The sequence below is a fragment of the Mytilus californianus genome, unplaced genomic scaffold (genome assembly GCF_021869535.1).
Source record: "Mytilus californianus isolate M0D057914Y unplaced genomic scaffold, xbMytCali1.0.p SCAF_7, whole genome shotgun sequence".
NCBI lineage: Eukaryota > Metazoa > Mollusca > Bivalvia > Mytilida > Mytilidae > Mytilus > Mytilus californianus.
In genome coordinates this window covers 36,415,833-36,436,742 of record NW_026262723.1, presented here as the reverse complement: position 1 = coordinate 36,436,742, position 20,910 = coordinate 36,415,833, and the positions used below count along the sequence as shown (strand labels likewise).

General features: G+C 33.9%; 2 protein-coding genes across 2 annotated transcripts in view; both read right to left on the bottom strand.

The window, feature by feature from the left end:
* LOC127710082 (uncharacterized) overlaps nucleotides 1-20,910 on the bottom strand; it is a 467,780-nt gene that overhangs the window by 8,622 nt on the left and 438,248 nt on the right. Inside the window, exons 74-75 of the mRNA XM_052215826.1 lie at nucleotides 12,972-13,085; nucleotides 6,773-6,887 (exon numbers count right to left, since the gene is read on the bottom strand). Of these exons, the coding sequence (XP_052071786.1) occupies nucleotides 6,773-6,887; nucleotides 12,972-13,085 (229 nt within the window). The remainder of the gene's footprint in view (nucleotides 1-6,772; nucleotides 6,888-12,971; nucleotides 13,086-20,910) is intronic.
* Nucleotides 798-3,620, bottom strand: LOC127710094 (uncharacterized). Its single transcript, XM_052215847.1, has 2 exons — nucleotides 3,343-3,620; nucleotides 798-1,784 (listed from the first exon to the last, which is right to left on the bottom strand). Exons 1-2 carry the CDS (start codon nucleotides 3,425-3,427, stop codon nucleotides 1,270-1,272), a joined length of 600 nt encoding a protein of 199 aa, XP_052071807.1. The 5' UTR covers nucleotides 3,428-3,620; the 3' UTR covers nucleotides 798-1,269.

The window sequence follows — 20,910 nt, the reverse complement described above, 5'->3', positions numbered from 1 at the left end:
CTGCGAGTACTCTCAGATCTGTACTTAGTGTCTTTTTGTTGTTTGGATGTACAACTACCCGACCACGTCCACTTGTATTTGTATTTATCCATCTGATGAGTTTAGCCTCTTTCAACTGATTTTTATAGTTCTTTCTTATATTGTACTGTTACACCACTGTCCCAGGTTAGGGGGAGGGTTGGGATCCCGCTAACATGTTTAAGCCCGCCACATTCTGTATGTACATGTATGTGCCTGTCCCAAGTCAGGAGCCTATAAAAGTGTAATTCAGTGGTTGTCGTTTGTTTATGTGTTGCATATTTGTTATATTTGTTCATTTTTTTACATAAAATAGGCCGTTAGTTTTCTTGTTTGAATTGTTTTACATTGTCATTTCTGGGCCTTTTATAGCTGACTGTGCGGTATGGGCTTTGCTCATTGTTGAAGGCCGTACTGTGACCTATAGCTGTTAATTTCTGTGTCATTTGGTCTCTTGTGCATGTGTGGAGAGTTGTCTCATTGGCAATCATACCACATCTTCTTTTTTATATTTACATCAACAGATATAAAAAATTCACCAAGGTCAAGGTGAGAACACAAAACTTAGTTGTAAGATCTCTGAAATTTTTTACAGGGTACGAGTTTTTCTCATTGTTGGAGATTGTACGGTGACAGTAACACCTGTAACTGCTTAAACCCATTTCTTATGCACTTTAGTTTGATAAACTCACTGAATATCATACCACATCTCCTTATTTTTATATGCATTACAATTTACATGTGCATGTAATTGTAAATATATATATATCAGAACAAAATTCATTGCATCACTTTTATTTATGCATCCTTTGGCACAATACAAGTTCTAAAATTACACAACATAAAACAACTAAATGTTATTTCAGATGAAAGTTTTGTTTCAGTTCCATTCATAGGATTTATTAGAATTTTGTATGTTTTACCAAGTCCAATAATTCGCTCTATGTGACATAGAGACATAGTTGACTAAACCACCAGGTGTCGAACATTCAAGAATTTTCAGTGTTTCTGTTTTTATTTGATGAAAAGGTTGCCTGAGCTCTAGGAGCTTTAGGTTTTATCACGGGATATTCTGTGCTGTCAATAATAATCCAAGTTGTAGGAAACTTTAATTTAAAGTTGGATGGTGAAAAATACCTGACTAAACCACTAGATGGCCAAGTGTTAGCCTCACACCACTGTTTAGACATAAAAACAATCCATGTATACACAATATTCTTAACACTAGATTCAATCTAGAATCTAGACAGTTCAAAGTTGGTTGTATGATGCCTCAATTTCATCAAAGTCATAAAAAAACTGATTTTCAACTGACACCCTATCAATTTGAAAATATATGTATCTCAAACAATGTGCTGCTGGACCAAGTGTGGTCAAAACAAATAAAAATTTAGTATACAACTCTAAACCGGTATAAAAATGCATGGCTGTGTCACGTGTCTTCATTTCAAAATTCTCTGCTGAAAACATAGGCATTGATGGTGTTTGCGTAATTCCATCTGTGAAGCTCAACATTAGCTCGGCAGTTGGTGGTGGACAGTCATAAATCCTTTCTGCAGTATGAATGACTTCTTCAGGAAAACCAACTTTACAATCAAAACTTTCCTCTAGATTTCTACTACAATATTCATCAAGTTTAGTTCTTTTGTTTTCACAGGAAACTGCCCTGATTTTTCTTTTTGCGGACGATTCAGTCTCTTGCTTGGTCCAGGAAAATAGGCTGGGAATGGCAGTAGACTTAAGTCTCTGTATGGTGGGTTTGCGCCCTGAAAAAGGTTATAAAACATTAGTTTTTTTATAACAAGAAATGATTGTAACAGGATGCTGTTACGAAGTCTCCCAAACGAAGCTCCCATAATTCGTAATTCCCAGGGTCGCCTGACATTGGGTAACGTCCAGTGAAAATTGGTTTGGTCCAGTAAAGTTATATGCATTAGTGATGCCTGGGGACTAACCTTGTATATCATTCAAATCATCTTGGCATGACAAACCAGAATATATATGGTTTAGGGGTGGGGATCTCGACCATTTACAAGATACTAGAATATTGGGGGTGGGGAGGAACCCCTGGGGACTGGCCCTATACGTCATTCAAATGTTCATTACATGACGAACAGGAATATATATGGTTTAGGGGTGGGGATCTCAACCATTTACAAGATATTAGAACATTGGGGGTGGGGGGAACCCCTGGGGACTGACCATATACGTCATTCAAATGTTCGAGACATGACAAATAGGAATATATATGGTTTAGGGGTGGGGATCTCAACCATTTACCAGATATTAGAACTTTCTCAAATGGCAGGGGGTCGGGATGACCCCTGGGGACTAACCCTGTTTATCATTCAAACCATCTTCGCATGAGAAACCATAATATATATGGTTTAGGGGTGGGGATCTTGACCACACTAATCCTGTATTTCATTTAATGGGCTTTATCATTTAGAACATTTTCAATTAAAAAGATTGTGTCTATCACAAACGGTTTTCAATTTATAATCATTTGAAAATTTTAAAAAATAAAATCCCATAGGGTTCTATAGTAAAACCCTCTTTTCTTTTTGCCCCTCAAAGTACCCCTTTATAAACCCCATTGCACAAACAAAACCCTGATTGCACCACTAGACATGTTAGTGTAACATATTGTGAAACCCTAAGTTAATCTGACAAGCGGTTTTGGACAACGGGTGCGGACAAGTTCAAATTTAAAAGCCGCGGAAGAAGAAGAAGAATAATAAGAACTGAGCAAAAACAATAAGTCTTCCCAACCTTCGTTTGGGAGACTTAATTAAATGAACTTCCATTAGCAATGTATACTTTGTACTACCTGGCGAAATATTAACTAGATTTATTCATTACAATCTGGATAAAACTATGTTTGCCTGATTCAATGTATGTTATGTAAATCCAAAGGACAAACAATGAGAGACTTATGCAACAAACGTACATTGTTTGTACCTAAATAACTATAATATAGATGAGAGCATGTCATTGTTTTGTTCCTGTTAACACTGTCATTGATATTTTTCAAGAAAGTCTATGAGGCATAGCTTATGCATTCGTCATTACTACATTAGCATAATTACTGCTAAAATAATTCTCAGTATGATATACCTCTTGTAAGAAATCATTATAATTGTAGCAATCACCAAAAAATCTCAAACAGATCACATTGAATCGTAATCCAAAAAATTATGACGTCTTGAATTACCCACCCCCTTTTATTCTAAAACGATAATTGCGGTTGTAAACAGACTTTGGTTTATTCGCATGGCGATTACATATATAACTATATATTTCACAAAGAAAATAGAGTTTTACCATGAATAGTTTCCTGCACGTAGTCTTTTTCAGTAAAACGTGCCTTGCAAACAACAGCTGATTGAGATGGACTCCACGATATCATCGTGTTCTCGTCCAATCTGCGTATGGGCCATGGCGTTGATCCAACTTTTCCTTCTTTTTAAGTCATTTGGAAATGCATGTCCTCCTCTTAAATGACATCCAGGTACACAACAACAAGTACTTGGCATCGTTAATTAAAAATATAACTGAAATAGTTGCACAGTGCAGAAACCGGAAGTAGAGGAACAGGATCCGCTACAATGGCGGAATTATAGTTATCTCGTACCATTGTAAACTCGTACCAATGTCAACTCGTACCACTAAAAAAAAACTCGTACCAATGCAAACTCGTACCACTGCTAACTCGTACCACGGTAAATTCATACCATTGTAAACTCGTACCAACTTATTCATGTTATTTAAATGCATTCAAATGGTGTTTAATCATGATGAATATATACTTTAATTTCACTCAATACCTCTTAAGTCTGTAAATTGTATATAATTTGAAATTACAATGACCAATTTGTAGATAAATTTGGTTGATTATATAGGGAATCACTGAAGCATGACTGGAGCGGGCGCCGCCCCCCCCTCACCTTTAGTCAGCGGGCCCCCTCTTATGAAAAGTTCTGGATCCGCCACTGATAGCGAATCCTGATTGGTTGATACATGTATGTGCGCCCGTTATATTTTGTTATTAGAGACTTCGTGCATTCTGCATTATACCAAAGGCCAAATAAATTATTTTCCTTAGCACTTACGGAACTGAGATGTCTTTTAAACGCTAGGATGAGACATGTATTTTTAAGTGCAAAATTGATAAGCATGGGAGATAAGTACAAATTACGATAAGAAAAGCAACGCGAACCTATATTTTTTGGACCAAAAAATACTGTCCAAATAACTTTTCTTTAATTCTAGCAAGGTTTCTTTAAAAAAAATCAACTTTCTAAAGTCTGTATCTCGAAAAAGGCTATCATTGTCGCCTATGGGGAAATTAATTGTTTATTTCAATCTATACAGCGTCGACATTTCTTTATTATAGTGCTCAAAAAGTGTCAAAAACAGTAATTTTACTTGATATTTGATGTGAAATCGTATTTTTTGGTGACAAATGAATTATTGTTTAACTAGTTTTTAAGCTATAGTCTGTTTCATATTTGTATTGCGTTTTACCATAGAAACAAGGGTGGGTTCGACTTTTGACTTACTGTGAAGAGAATATGTCATTTTCTGAACTTCTGCTGACTTGTTTGAAAAAAGCACGTACACGTCTAGAGTTTGGATATACAAATCGATTTTTAAACATGACAATCTCAATTGGTAATTCAACTTTTTTTATTAAGTTTACCAAAAAAAAATCATAAAACATTCGTATTTTTGAATATATTTTTAATGGTACGAGTTCTGATTGGTACGACTTCCCAGTGGTACGAGTTTACGTTGGTACGAGTTAACTTTTTTGGTACGAGTTTACGTGGTACGAGTTTACAATGGTACGAGTTAACTTGTTTCCCAATGGCGCCACCTATTCAGGAACGATAATTTGCTACTTTATATAACTGCGAAATTACAATAACGTTAGACGGGTTCACGTGCATAAACAGAAATGCGCTTTAAATTGTATAATATAATTCATGTTCAGTCGATCTTTAATTATTATATCAACGACTGAAATGATTTATAAACATCTAGATTGCAGATAACACTCGAAATTAACCCGAGCTCTTTCCACACGGAATTCAAATAATTCTAGTTTGTCAATCGGTTGACTGCTTATAATGCAAAATACTAATATATCAAAAGTTTTTAAAACTAACAAAACACAATGATCGTTTCTCTATTTCCCAATGTAAATGAAATGAAACAAAAAACATTTTATATCGCAATAAGAAGAGGAGAGAATTCAACATTTCCGGATCTACTTGGAGCCTAATGACCCCCCACGTAGATAAGTTGGATATCGCGGAAGGAAGGATTAACCCGGCAACTAGAAAGGCATTAAAGCACTGCCTTTAAAAACACAAGCTAGAAATACAAAAATACCTCAATAAAACTAACAATAGTGTGTTCTATCCTAAATATGTATTGAATATTCAATATTCACAGAAAAAGCTGAATTATTTAGCAAATGTGAGGCCCCAGTGGCAAAAAAACAGAAAAAGGCCTACCCCCTGGGTCACAAAACAGATAATTTAACCTGTAAATGCTATGATCTTATATTTTAAAGGTCTTTTATATAGAAAACAATAACTGTGCTTTGAAATTATGCAAAAAACAGATGTTAGCAGTCAGTTCTATAAAACTTTTAGTGAAGTCATACATAAGACTGATAACTTCATACATACAACTTTTGAAAATATGGCTTTGTTTAAACACTTCTTGTTCATATATTAGCTTAATTATGTTAGATATATGATTTAGAGATGATATTGGTGTGACAACATTTCTACACTGACCATTTGAGGCAGAAACTATTAACTTTAATTGACAAATAGGCATACAGTAAGATGTGGACTGGAGACAAAGGCAGGATTGGATACTTTATATAATCTTGAATGTTGGAATGATTAACTACTAAACTTTACATTTATAGTATTCTGAAATGCTTTTAATTTGTAATAAGAATAGTTTCAAACAGGTTCATTTATAGTATTCTGAAATGCTTTTAATTTGTTATAAGAATAGTTTCAAACAGGTTCTAGACATTTCATGTCAGAAAACATGCACATAGGATAAGCTGACAATAATCAAAGCCTTGTTTTCAAATTCTTTAAAAAATTAAAACAGGGGTGGGGGTATAAAATGTACTGTAAAAGAAAAGTTAGAGTATATGCAGTGATTTCTTTAAGGCTATAATTCTAATAAATAAGTATTGTTGTGAGAAAAAGTGTTTTTCAAGAGTTTTCTATTTGAATAAATGTTTGTATAGGTTGCACTTTGTAAATACAGCTGTTTGACAAGCCACACCTCTTTTGGGGAGATATATAATATTCATAGATATGTTAATTTGTTAACGTACTGGTTCCCAGATATGATCTCTGTGTTTCATCTCATAGAGACATAACTTGAGAATGTTACCAGTATAGAAAAAATGGTAGCGCCTAAAATTTAATTCTTAGGAGGTCCAAAAGTGGAGATAGGGGTAGTATAGAATTTTAGTATAAGTTTAAACTCTTAGAAGTTCAGGGCATATAAATGTTAAAAATATGCCGCACAGCCCTATATTTTGACCTTTGAATAAAATAGTATGCATATCAACTCTCCGTTCTGGGATATAATTTTTCACGAAACATCCTAGTAAAAGTGGCATACTTTTAGCCGCAAAGGGAGAAATTGCATTGTCTATATTTACAGAATTGCAACCTATAACCAGAATTCCTGTACTCTTGACTATACTTACTGTCCACCATAAAATCTACTGCAGACAATCACAGAAATCAGTATGATTACAAGAAGACCAACTCCGCCTCCTACAGCTCCTCCTATTATTGCTGTATTTGATGATGTCTTCACCACTACAAAAAAATATGCAAACTGCTAATTACCTTATTATGACCAATCCAATACTTGCTGCTTACAGAAAGATATAATTAATAGGAAACAGCAGGATTTTCTGATATACTTATATCCCTATATCCTTACATCATAAACCTCTGCCCACATAAGTAACAATATTTTCTTGTTTTCTGACTGTTCTTATTTATATGTTATCCTTCTTCCAGTATCCAAATTATTAGAATATCTTGAAAAAGTAACACGTCAGAAACTTACAGAACACCTGTCAAACATTCTTATTTTGTAATGTAAAAGAAATTGCTGGGAAAAAAACAAATATTGAATGAAAATTCAACGGTTCTTCACTGCAGTGATCCACCACTAGTTCCAAAAACAAGAAACAGGGCCTTTGTTTTTTTTTATAATTCTTTAGTTTGTTTTTCTGCACTGATACAATAATCATATGCATTCTTTCAAAAGGAGGATACCATATATGTTTTATAGTAAAAATTTGTAAGGGGTTCCATGGAACCCTGTGTCTCGCCTATGATTGCTGCTGTCAGTGTAAAAGTGTAAGGGTGACTTAAAAAGTGAGTCCATTTATCTTTTTCTTCAGATGCTATTTCTTGGGTCTTGAAAATAAGCTTCTGTCAAAGTTTCAGAACAATCCATGAAGGTTTACAAATTGATCATGTCAAAATAAATTAATCCCAGACTGTCTGTAAATATTAACTGTAAATAAACAGCTGCGCCATGAGCGCATGATACGCCCGTTGTCTTGTGTGTGAATTTTTATGCAATAATCATATATAGTTTCTGACATACGGCGCAACATGCCACAACCCCCCCCCCCCCTTTTTTTTTTTTTACAAAAACTCAATATCTCCAAAATGAAATTTTGAATCAAAACCAAAAAGTATACAGATCTTTAGATTAATATAACTAAGAAGTGTAAAATTTTAAGCAATAATCATAAATCGTTTTTGAGATATGGCACGACATGTGAAAACCCTTCTTTTAAAAAAAAAAAATCAATATCTCTAAAATAAAATTTTGAATCAAAACCAAAAAGTATACAGATCTTTAGAATAATATAACTAAGAAGTGTGTAAAATTTTAAGCAATAATCATAAATTGTTTTTGAGATACGGCGCTACATGTGAAAAACCCCTCCCCTTTTTTTTACAAAATACTCAATAACTCAAAAATAAAATTTTGAATCATCACCAAAAAGTATACAGATCTTAAGATTAATATAACTAAGAAGTGTGTAAAGTTTTAAGCAATAATCATAAAATGTTTTTTGAGATACGGCACGATATGTGAAAAATCAAAGCACTGTAAGCGCTGTAGGCAGTTAACCAAAACCCAAGGCAAACGTAATTATGAAAACTGTGGCAGTGTTGCTTCATTTTTTTTAAAAAGATTTGAAAGAACAAATATTAAACATTTGTATATTGTACTTTTTGGAATTTAGGGTCCTCAATGCTCTTCAACTTTGTACTTGTTTGGCTTTATAACTATTTTGATCTGAGCGTCACTGATGAGTTTTATGTAGATGAAACGCGTGTCTGGCGTATTAAATTATAATCCTGGTACCTTTGATCACTAATTGTACATTTATGTTTATTTAATGAATTGATTATTAAGGCAAATTAATTAATATTTCATCAAGGTTTTCAAAAGCAACGCATATATTAATATAAATGACCCCCATCTACACCCCAAGTCCATCATGTCACTCCATACCAAGTTATGAATAAATTGACAGGTGATTATAAAACAGTTGGTCAATCATTCTAGGGCTTTACACTGCTTGAAAGATTTATATGTTTTCCTTAAAATGAGCCATACATGAAAATTATTATAGGCCCAGAAATAAAATAAAGTATATTCAATTAACCTAGACTCATTTTTTGCATCAATAAAATTTAATAATAAACAAGAAATAATTGTAACAGGATGCCGTTACCAAGTTTTCCAAACAAAGCTCACATTATTCGTCATTCCCATGGTCGCCTGACATTGGGCAAAGTCCAGTACATATTGGTTTGGTCTAGTAAAGTGATATGCATATGTGACCCTTTATGTCATTCAAATCTTTTTGAAATGACGAACAAGAAAAAATAAAGTTGAGGAGTGGGTATCTCGACCATTTACAAGATCTCTAACAGGAGGGAGTGGGGTGACCTAAGGGACTCCCCATATATTTCATTCTATTTGTTGTGTTGTCCCATTCATGAATATATATGGTTTAGGGGTGGGGATCTCGACCTTTTACAAGTTCTCAAACAGGAAGGGGTATGGTGACCCTAGGAACTCCCCATATATTTCATTTGATTTGTTATATTGTCCCATACATGAATGTATATGGTTTAGGGGTGGGGATCGCGACCATTTCCAAGTTCTCAAACAGGAGGGGGTGGAGTGACCCAAGGTACTCCCCATTTATTTCATTTGATTTGTTATATTGTCCCATACATGAATATATATGGTTTAGGGGTGGGGATCTTGAATGTTTCCAAGTTCTCAAACAGGGGGGGTTGACCCCAGGTACTCCCCTATATTTCATTTGATTTGTTTTATTGTCCCATACATGAATATATATGGTTTAGGGGTGGGGATCGTGACCGTTTACAATTTCTCTAACAGGAGGGAGTGGGGTGACACTAGGGACTCCCCATATATTTCATTCGAATTGTTATATTGTCCCATTCATGAATATATATGGTTTAGGGGTGGGGATCTGGACTGTTTACAAGTTCTCAAACAGGAAGGGGTATGGTGACCCCAGGGACTTCCATATATTTCATTTGATTTGTTATATTGTCCTATACATGAATATATATATGGTTTAGGGGTGGGGATCTCGACCATTTCCAAGTTCTCAAACAGGAGGGGTGGGGTGACCCAAGGGACTCCCAATATATTTCATTTGATTTGTTATATTGTCCCATTCATGAATTTATATGGTTTAGGGGTGGGGATCTCGACCATTTACAAGTTCTCAAACAGGAAGGGGTTGTTGACCCCAGGTACTCCCCTATATTTTATTTGATTTGTTATATTGTCCCATACATGAATATATATGGTTTAGGGGTGGGGATCGCGACCGTTTACAAGTTCTTTAATAGGAGGGAGTGGGGTGACACTAGGGACTCCCCATATATTTCATTTGATTTGTTATATTGTCCCATACATGAATATTATATATGGTTTAGGGGTGGGAATCTCAACCATTTACAAGTTCTCAAACAGGAGGGGGTGGGGTGAACCAAGGTACTGCCCATATAATTCATTTGATTTGTTTTATTGTCCCATACATGAATATATATGGTTTAGGGGTGGGGATCGCGACCGTTTACAAGTTCTCTAACAGGAGGGAGTGGGGTGACACTAGGGACTCCCCATATATTTCATTCGAATTGTTATATTGTCCCATTCATGAATATATATGGTTTAGGGTGGGGATCTGGACTGTTTACAAGTTCTCAAACAGGCAGGGGTATGGTGGCCCCAGGGACTCCCATATATTTCATTTGATTTGTTATATTGTCCTATACATGAATATATATGATTAAGGGGTGGGGATCTCGACCATTTCCAAGTTCTCAAACAGGAGGGGGTGGGGTGACCCAAGGGACTCCCCATATATTTCATTTGATTTGTTATATTGTCCCATTCATGAATATATATGGTTTAGGGGTGGGAATAGCGACCGTTTACAAGTTCTCAAACAGGAAGGGGTTGACCCCAGGTACTCCCCTATATTTCATTTGATTTGTTTTATTGTCCCATACATGAATATATATGGTTTAGGGGTTGGTATCGCAACCGTTTACAAGTTCTCTAACAGGAGGGAGTGGGGTGACACTAGGGACTCCCCATATATTTCATTCAATTTGTTATATTGTCCCATTCATGAATATATATGTTTTAGGGGTGGGGATCTCAACCATTTCCAAGTTCTCAAACAGGAGGGGGTGGGGTGACCCCAGGGACTCCCCATATATTTCATTTGATTTGTTATATTGTCCCATACATGAATATATATGGTTTCGGGGTGGGGATCTTGACCGTTTACAAGTCTTTAAACAGGAGGGGGTGGGGGTGACCCCAGGGACTTCCCATATATTTCAATTGATTTGTTATATTGTCCCATACATGAATATATATGGTTTAGGGTGGGGATCTCGACCATATCCAAATTCTCAAACAGGTGGGGGTGGGGTGACCCCAGGGACTTCCCATATATTTCATTTGATTTGTTATATTGTCCCATACATGAATATATATGGTTTAAGGGTGGGGATCTCGACCATTTACAAGGTCTTAACCAGAAGGGGGTGGGGTGACACTGGGGACTCCCCCAAATTATTTTCATTTGATTTGTTTTATTGTCCCATACAAGTATAAATGTGGTTTAGGGATTGGGATAACAACTGTTTACAAGATAAAAGCACATTTTCAGATTGAAAGGGGTTGGGATGACCCCCAGGGACTCATCCTATATTTTATTTTATTTGTTTTATTGTCCTGTTCTTATTACTGAAGACTGCGTGTGTCTATCACTTACTGTTTTGGAAAATTAGTCATTTGAAAATTTAAAAAAATAAAATCCTATGGGGTTCTTCATTAAACCCCTCCCTTCTTTAGGCCCCTCAAAATACCCCTAAATAGACCCCAATGCACAAACAAAAGCTTATGGCTCCGCTATACATGTTAGTTTAACATTTTATGAAACACTAAGAAAATCTGACAAGCCTTGCGAGTTGTCTATTTAGACGGTTCGAGTGGATTCGGGCTGACTTGTCTCAGGGACAAGTTGTCCACATTGCTTAAAACATGCCATCAACGTTGATTTCCGGATCTGTTTCATGACCTTGTTTCATTCATAAAAAAACAACCTTATTTGGCATGATAATTTAAAATTACCGCCAAGTTAGACATATAACTTTATTTCCTCTATCATAGAGATTTGTTGTACATGAACAATATTCCTGCGCATTTTGTCATTTGGGAAATGTAAACGACTTGTAATTACAGATTTTCAGCGATGAAATATTTCATACAATTGGTCTTTGACATCCTAGCCAAAAGCACAGGGGATAATAAACTATGTATGGATTTCTATTGAGCACTATTTCCTATGTGCAACTTCAAATATTATGGGTCATTCGACGATCATTTAAGGTTATTCTGGTCATATTTTTTGTATTCCAGAATTAAAAGTATGAAAAAAATGTCCAATTAGTTATAAATAACATATTAGCCTTCTTGATTATAACAATGGCACTTTTTTCAGCATTCGTTGGGAAGAACACAAATCTAGGGTGCTAGCATAAGGCAGCTTAACTGCCTAAAAACACACACCTGTTTTAGTTACTAAGTCACGTAACTCAAAAAGTTTTAATTCTATTTTCACCAAAAAGTATACAGATCGTTTGACCATCATAAGAAACAACTATGTTAAGTTTCATGAAATTTGGATAATTTGTTACGGTGCGACATGTTTACGCCGGACAGACGACATTTGTATACCATAATACTTCCCGTGAAAATTTTGACGGGCGTATAAAAACTAAGTCCATCTATCAAAAAAATACTGAAAATGAAACTATTTTTTCAAAAGTTTGCTTCAGACATTATCTCTTAATCATAAAAAAGCTTCTGCCAAAGTTTCATAAAATTCTATGAATATGTAATTGACAAAGTAATTGATGTGTAACAAACTTTAACCCTAGACTGTATCTACTTGTTAACTGTAAAAACACTTGTTAACTGCAAAAAAATTTGCTAACTGTAAAAAAAACTAAGTCCAGTTATCAGTAAAATACAGAAAAATGAAAATAAATATTCTCAAAATTTTGCTCTGGATACTGTATTTGGTCATAAACAAACTTCTGTCCAAATTTCATAAGATTCCATGAAGGTTTGACAAAGTTATTGATATCTAAAAAAAACTTTAACCACGGACTGAAACTAAATGTTTATGTCGTAGCCGACGGAATCTAGGATCGCTATGTCTCGCTTTCACAACATAAATGTTGCAGGCTCGACAAAAATGACATGTCATTGTTAAAGCTATAAGAAATTAACTGTACCTTTAGAATCACATCTGGAACCTTCATAGCTGTCTTTGCATGTACAGTATTGAGAATGTTGATCTGCATGACAAGTCCCAAAATTACAATACCCAGGAGTCTTTACACATATCGCTGTAATAAGCATTTTTCTAAATGTAAGACATATGTATTTTCATGAGTAAATACAAGGACCTAGTCAGTGACATCATTAAAAAGCTACAAGATAATTTTTTACAGCAGTGCAAACATGTTTGACCATTCTTTCCATAATAAATGTCATTCAAACATTCTAAAGATTGCAATAATGGACAAATTTAGACTTTTAACTTTTGACCTGCGACATAATTTATGTTGCACAATCTCAGCATCCTAATGTAAATGAGATATGAATTAATCACAACCTCCAAAACAGTAGCGTTCCATTTAAGCAGCACCCCTTTTGAATTGGTAAATGTTTAGCCCAAAATTTTGAAATGGGATCTTACTACACTGCATCTCCATATTGTGATAAATATCTAACTGAAAACCAATGCATAACAAAAAAATAGCTCAATTTTCCATGCATCAGTTTGTCAATAGAGGATAAAATTGCCAAAGATTATACTTAAGCTGCAAGTCAGGTGAAGTAAAAATGTGCTCTATTATTAGAATAAGAACTGGAACTTTTATGATGAATAAACTAAAGGGTATTAGGTCTTCATTATTAAAGGGGCATTAGCTGTCAAATTCATGTTCTTCGATTTGACTCAAATTCTCATATTCGACTTATAAAATACTAAAACGTATATCCATATTAAAAAAAAAATAAAATAAACAATTTACGATGCATAGTACGTATCAGCATTTCGTTACGGGTTCAGTCTAGACACCATCTAACTAACCATTGAGGTGACCTTCCGAAGACTGCCGACAGTCATATATCCCGACATAAACATAAACATAGATATAAATAGATAGAGAACTCGTGCAATTGGATTTTTCTAGGTCTGTTTGATTTCATATTATAGGTTAAAACAATATCTTAATAATCATTTTTACCTGTATAAGAATGAGTTTTTGTAGATCGAATCAGTCAACCAAATGATTTACCCTTGTTTCACTTCCAATGTTGACATTCTTTTCCTTTTAATAGCTAAACACGCCTAGTTCATGTGTAACCCATCTCTAGCTAAGGGGTTCAATTGAAGTTCACATGAACACGGAATTAATGAGGTCGAAATATTCACTTGCAAGTGAGTAATTCATTAGCGATGTTTCTTTGCTTATTTTGACAAAACTGAACCAAACTGGCTGCTAAAAGTGAATTATTATTTCACTATTTCACTTTCATTAATGATTGAACAAAAAAAATCATATTTTATTTTTTTCTATACCTCGTAGCTAATGTCCCCTTAAAATTCATATGAAACTTCAAATTTAAAAAACAAGTTGAAAATGTTTTATATACTTGGATGGCTAAGTTTTAATAAAACAAGTGTACATGAACTTTCTTGTAAAAAAAAAATCATTTATCTTATCAAAATCTTCATCAGTGTACTGCTAATGAATTATTGTCTTCCCATACACAAATTCACGGATATTTTCCTGTATGCAGTGACCTTAACTACGAGACCTCTCGATAGAATTCCAGCCGACGCACAGTGCAAGTGAGAGGGGGGAAACTGTGATGAAAGAATGTAAACAAAGGTGCAGTGGAAGGTAAATAGTAATGACTGGTTCTTAAAGAACAAATTTAATACAACAAATCATTTAACAACTGTTAATGAAAAATTTAATTAACAAATGTGAATGCATGGAAAATATAACAAGAGCAACAGCAAACCGGATTATTTAACATTTATTTGTGTCCTGGCATTTTTCAATATCACAAGGAACATAACTCCTGAACGGTAAAAGTTACAATCATCAATATTGAACTTGAACTTGACCTCCATTTTGTCATCAGTAACAACATATCAAAATTTGAAAAGGTTTGGTTGAACGGTTCATGAGATAAAGCACGGACACGACTGGAAAGACCATTTTTCAATCTTTCAAGAACTCCTGAATGGTGAAAGTGAAAATCGTCATTATTGAACTTGACCTCCATTTTGTCATCAGTAACAACATATTAAAATTTGAAAAGCTTTGGTTGAACGGTTCATGAGTAAATGCACAGACACTATTTGGCAGCCGCCCGCCAGGATGCCCGCAGTACATCCCCAAATAAATAACCGATTTTTCCTTCAGAAATCCGGTTAAAAATTAAATATCATGGCTCTACCAATTCACTTATTTGTCACACTCTCCGTGTGCTCGGTGTTGATTGTTTATCAATGTCACGATCCGGTAAACTTCGACAACAAACTTGAAAGTTAAAAGCACAGACACCACTGGAAAGACCATTTTTCAATCTTTCAAGAACCATAACTCCTGAACGGTGAAAGTGAAAATCGTCATTAATGAATTTGACTTCCATTTTGTCATCAGTAACAACATATTAAAATTTGAAGAGCTTTGGTTGAACGGTTCATGAGTAAATGCACAGACACTGTTTGGCAGCCGCCCGCCAGGATGCCCGCAGTACATCCCCAAATAAATAACCGATTTTTCCTTCAGAAATCCGGTTAAAAATTAAATATCATGGCTCTACCAATTCACTTATTTGTCATATACTCCGTGTGCTCGGTGTTGATTGTTTATCAATGTCACAATCGGGTAAACTTCGACAACAAACTTGAAAGTTAACAAGCTTGCAATCAACTATCACTGAATGAAATATTATTGTCGATAATACGTTTTAGGTTTGTAATAAATGTAAACAAGAATGTGTCCATAGTACACGGATGCCCCACTCGCACTATCATTTTCTATGTTCAGTGGACCCTGAAATTGGGGTCAAAACTCTAGTTTGGCATTAAAATTAGAAAGATCATATCATAGGGAACATGTGTACTAAGTTTCAAGTTTATTGGACTTCAACTTCATCAAAAACTACCTTGACCATAAACTTTAACCTGAAGCGGGACAGACGGACGGACAAACGGACACACAGAACGAAAAACATAATGCCCCTCTACTATTGTAGGTGGGGCATAAAAACGTGCATACAGGACTTACTTTAGTATATATTCATGCATTGGTAAAATAATTTCGATAACATTAAAATTTCAAGAACCTAGTTTCATATGACTTTAACAGTCTTCATATAAAGATTGTACTGAAATGTAAATAGCTAAGGTCATTTTTGATATATGTATGGGCAAGAAACAAGCCAAACTGCATCAACATATGACTGGAAGTTTGTAGTTGTACAATCAGTGTAGGTTTAATTTTTTTTAGAACATCAAATTTAACTGTCCTATATATATTTATGAACATCAATTATTGAGAAAAATAAAATGTCATCTTCAAGTGGTGTGATTGCCTTTGAGGCAACTCTGTACAGAAGAACAAAATATAAGATTCTTATACATGTAACTACAAATAGCCATATGGCCTTCAAGGCACTAATATAGTAAATACACTGTTGACACAGAGCCTGTGTCAAATTTGAATAGTATGATGTAAATGCCGAAATGAACTCTTGTTGAAATAAAGGACAGGACATTCCAAATACATTACAATAAAAAACTAGATGTGTCGGAATGACACCAATGGCCCCACTTACAATTAAAGCTTTAAGCCATTTTAAGGAGTGGAAAAGTGAGAATGAAAGGCAGTATTAAAACTTTTATTACCAAAGTCCAAAGCCTGTAAATTTGGAACAAATCAGCAGAGCAAAACCAAACATAAAGTCGATCTGTACCTCATCATAGTAGACTCAAATTCTAAAAATCAGCTCAATATGTGAAGGCGTCTGTATAAGTGGTATTTTCACAAAATTTTCAAAGTCCAAAGCCTGTAATTTCGGCAAAAATCAGCGAAGCTTAACCAACAGTAAACTCAATCTGTAACTCATCATAGTAGACTCACATACTCACCTGCATCTTCAACAATGGTCACTTTTAGAAAAAAAATAATCATAATAGGGGAATAACTCTATGAAGAGTTAACTGACAATTTAAGTCATGTTGACATGTTGGTAAATTTTATACTACTGATAATTTTTCCTTTTTAAAGTAACATTATCTATGATAATTTTCAAGATAATAGGTAAAAATTGAATAAAAATGTTAAAAATCATATTTAAGGGCAATAACTCAAATAAATAGTCTTGAAGATTTCTGCCATTATGGCACATTTGTAGATCTTGCTTGCTGATCATTTGTTTTATTTAAAGTTTTTATCTATCTATAACAGTTTTCAAGATACATGTAATAGGCAAATGTGGGAAAAAATCCTCATTAAAGGGCAATAACTTCAAAAAGGAGTTGTCTAATTTCGGTTATGTTGACTTATTTGTAGATCTTGTCTTGCTGATCATTAAAAGGCAATAACTCTAATAAGGAGTCATCTGACAATTTTGGTCATGTTGACTTATTTGTAGATCTTTCTTGCTGATGTACAGACGGACAAGGGTAACACTTAATGCCCACTCTGTTGCTGCAGAGGCTTAAAAAGTCCATTTAACTGTTATTTTCAAAGTCTAAAGGCAGTAATTTCAGCAATAAACTGTTATCACAAAGCTATGTCTCACCTTTTTGTAATTTTGATAATGCAAATGTTGAAATTAAAATAGCAATACTTTAACATGTAAGTTATGCAAATATTCAAAGTCGATGAACCATGACTGAAGGTACATGGCTAAACAATCTCCATGGAATGAGATGTGCCAATGCTAATACAACTGCATACCAAATACCATTGCCTTATTATAAGTTGTTCCCTTTAAACAAGCCTAAACACAAACATTAACTTATAAACTATGTAAAAGTTTCAAAGCCAATGAACCATGATCAGGGGTGGGGCTATATAATCTCCTTGGAAACGATACTTGCAAATGCCAATAAATTTGCATACCAAATATCACTGACTTAACATTAGCAGTTCATCTTAAACTGATCTAATCACAAACTAATACATGTAAACTAAGCAATATGTGAAGGCATTTTGAAAAAAAGTCGGTACAACTGTTCGTTGCAGAATGATGGAATGACAAAATGACGGATAAGGGTAACACTAAATGGCCCCGTCCACTTTGTGGCGGGGCCATAAAAAGTACATCAATAAGCTAATGTTAAGCTCACTTATGTGGTCTGTATGTGAGACTATACCCCTTTATAAAAATCAGTATTATTGCGAACCAAATGAAAGTTTTCGACAGAGTCGTCTGCTCTTGACCAGGGTATTTAAACTTTTCTCTATTCTCTTGTCCTATTGAATAAATACAATAGCTATTGTTCTCTGTGTAGTTTTTCACTGGGACCTTTAAATTTCTTCTAGGAGAAATCTATCACTCATTGATTAATTTACCTGACCAAAAAATTTTCTTCTTTTTTGGGGGAAATAGTTGTATAAACTCGCATAAACTGCATGCAATATTGTATTTAATCAATATCAATAATATATTTTCAGTCTGTTCAACATAAACACTGATTTAATTATAAAAAGTTTATTTCTGACAAAATATTTAGTATTGTTCCAATGAATTTGTATGTTTTTGTTGTTGTTCAGTTATAGAATACATTTATCAAGACCTTAATTTAAACACAATAATTTTCAAGTTTTTATTTGTCAAACACACAAAAAAAAAAGCAAATTTTAATAAGGAAAATATAAAAAATTTGTTCAGAAACCAACTTTTAATTTTTGAATCAGTGTTTATATTGAAACTATTAAAAATGAATTATTGATATTGAATAAATACAACACCACATGCAGTTTTTTGAGTCCTTATTTAGTATTTGTACATGTATTTTCGTTATTAACAGTTCAATTTTTTGTTCAGGTAAATTAATCAGTGAGTGATAGATTTCTCTTGGACAACTTAGGAAGGTATGTTCAGTATTTCAGTTATATCCAGTAAATAAAGTACTCTTCAGGCACTTTGCTTGTGGTCAAATAACGTCTGTTCAGACACTTTGCTTGTTGTCAAATTAGGTCTTTTTAATCTATTTACAGAATTCTAAATGGCTATTATTTTGCTTGGTCGTATTGGCAATAAAACCACTTTTTCTTATTTTTTTTTTAAGTCAGGTCCGAGGAAAGGCAGAATTTTTCTGTCAAAATCTGACATGTTACGTGAGTGCTCCGTTTTTTAGAATAAACGGATGTTTTAATACTTCTTCCACGCTGACCGAATTTTTAGCTGTTTAGAGCAATCTACGAAACGGGTCAAGTGGAAAGTTTGGATAAGTTGATTGTTTACAATTTTACAGTCTGTACACGAGACTGTGTAAACACATCACTATATTAAAATCAGAATAGGTGTTTTTGGCCAGATCTGATTATATTAATGTGGATAACGTCCTTATGGGAGCGTAGACCACTATTGTCACTAGAACCTCAATTGGTTCAATAAATTTCAATCAGAAAAGGGAATTTGCCCATATCCGATTGTTATTTTATTTGGATAACGTTCCATACAGGGAGCGTAGACCAACATTGATACTCACATTGACTGTTTAAAGTTGATAAATAAATAAAAAATAAAATAAAATAAATCACAATCAGAATAGGGAATTTGCCCACAACTGATTATGTTTATTTGGTTAACCTTCCATTCAGGGAACATAGTCCATATTTATTGAAAATAAAACGTGCTTAATGAATCACAAATAAAATTAAAATTAGAATAGGGATTTTGCCCAAGTCTATCTGATTAATGTTGACATCGTTTCATCCAGAAAACATAGGAACTAAGAACAACATGGCGCATGACTTTGGATCTGTAAGTTGCATGCATTCTACTACAATACAGATTTGATATCTTACATAAAAATCATAACTATTAATTGATTGCACATTGATATTTAAGTAGTCTAATACGAACCAAATGACTGGGTTGAAGTCACAAAAATACTACCAAAAGTGTTTTGGTTGGTATATATGGAATCATATCAGAATGTATAGAATTCAGATAAGGTGAACAAGAGAGAAATAAAATGAGCATTTCTGATTGTGAAACCATTTTCAAAACAACTAAGAACACTTAAGTCAGCAAGAAAGTACAAGTGTTTTTCCATATGGTCAAACGTGTTTTCTTTAAATACACCTATAGAACTATATTTAACAATTTGCATGTTAGTATTTCTGATTGCGAAATAATTTCTGAAACAAATAAAAACAATTGTCAAGAGCAACAGTTCAAGAGTTGTTCAATATGTCAAACTTTTGTTTCTTTAAATTTGGAACTGTACATGGCAAGATATAATTTATAAGGGTTCTAATTTTAGACAGTATATCATTGTGAAATATTATTTAGAAATATCAAAACAACATTGACAGACAGATTTTTCATAGTTGTCAGCATTCTTATTGGCTTATTAGGACAACAGTTATTGGTTTGCTCAACATCCAAATGCTCTGTAGAAGCAGTATGCTACCATTGGAAAACATGTATATTTAAACATTTCCACTGATTTGCCCATTTCTGTATTTTTACACTTAAGTAGTCTAATACGAAACAAAAAGATTGTTCATTGTTGAACTGGTAGACATTGTATTCAAAGGTTCCACCATTCATAGAAATTTCTATCAGATTTAAAATTTAGTCGGTTTGGAAAATTGTCATTCTATAATAATGCAAGAATTCTCTTGACAAAAATATTTTCGTTCTAAATCTATAAGATATTAAAAAGAGTAGTATATCTAGCAGAAGAATAAGTACTCAGGGAGACTATAACTTCAAAAAAAAAAAGTTTATAGATTAATCCAGATTTAGCATCATCATGAAACAACTTTTGTTTGAGTCTTTATTATACTTTGTTTGTATTAAGGACACTTATTTACAAAGTATATTTTAATTGATTATAATTCTTTGACAATAAAGCAGAAAAGAATTTATTTCGAAAGATATGATATTGATCAGGTTATC

Bases quoted from the DNA above. Each gene is read 5' to 3' on its own strand.
- LOC127710094 (XM_052215847.1), bottom strand. From the start codon at position 3,427: ATGATATCGTGGAGTCCATCTCAATCAGCTGTTGTTTGCAAGGCACGT. The intron at 1,785-3,342 runs GTAAAACTCTAT...AACCTTTTTCAG, and splicing joins CGTGCAGGAAACTATTCATG to GGCGCAAACCCACCATACAG.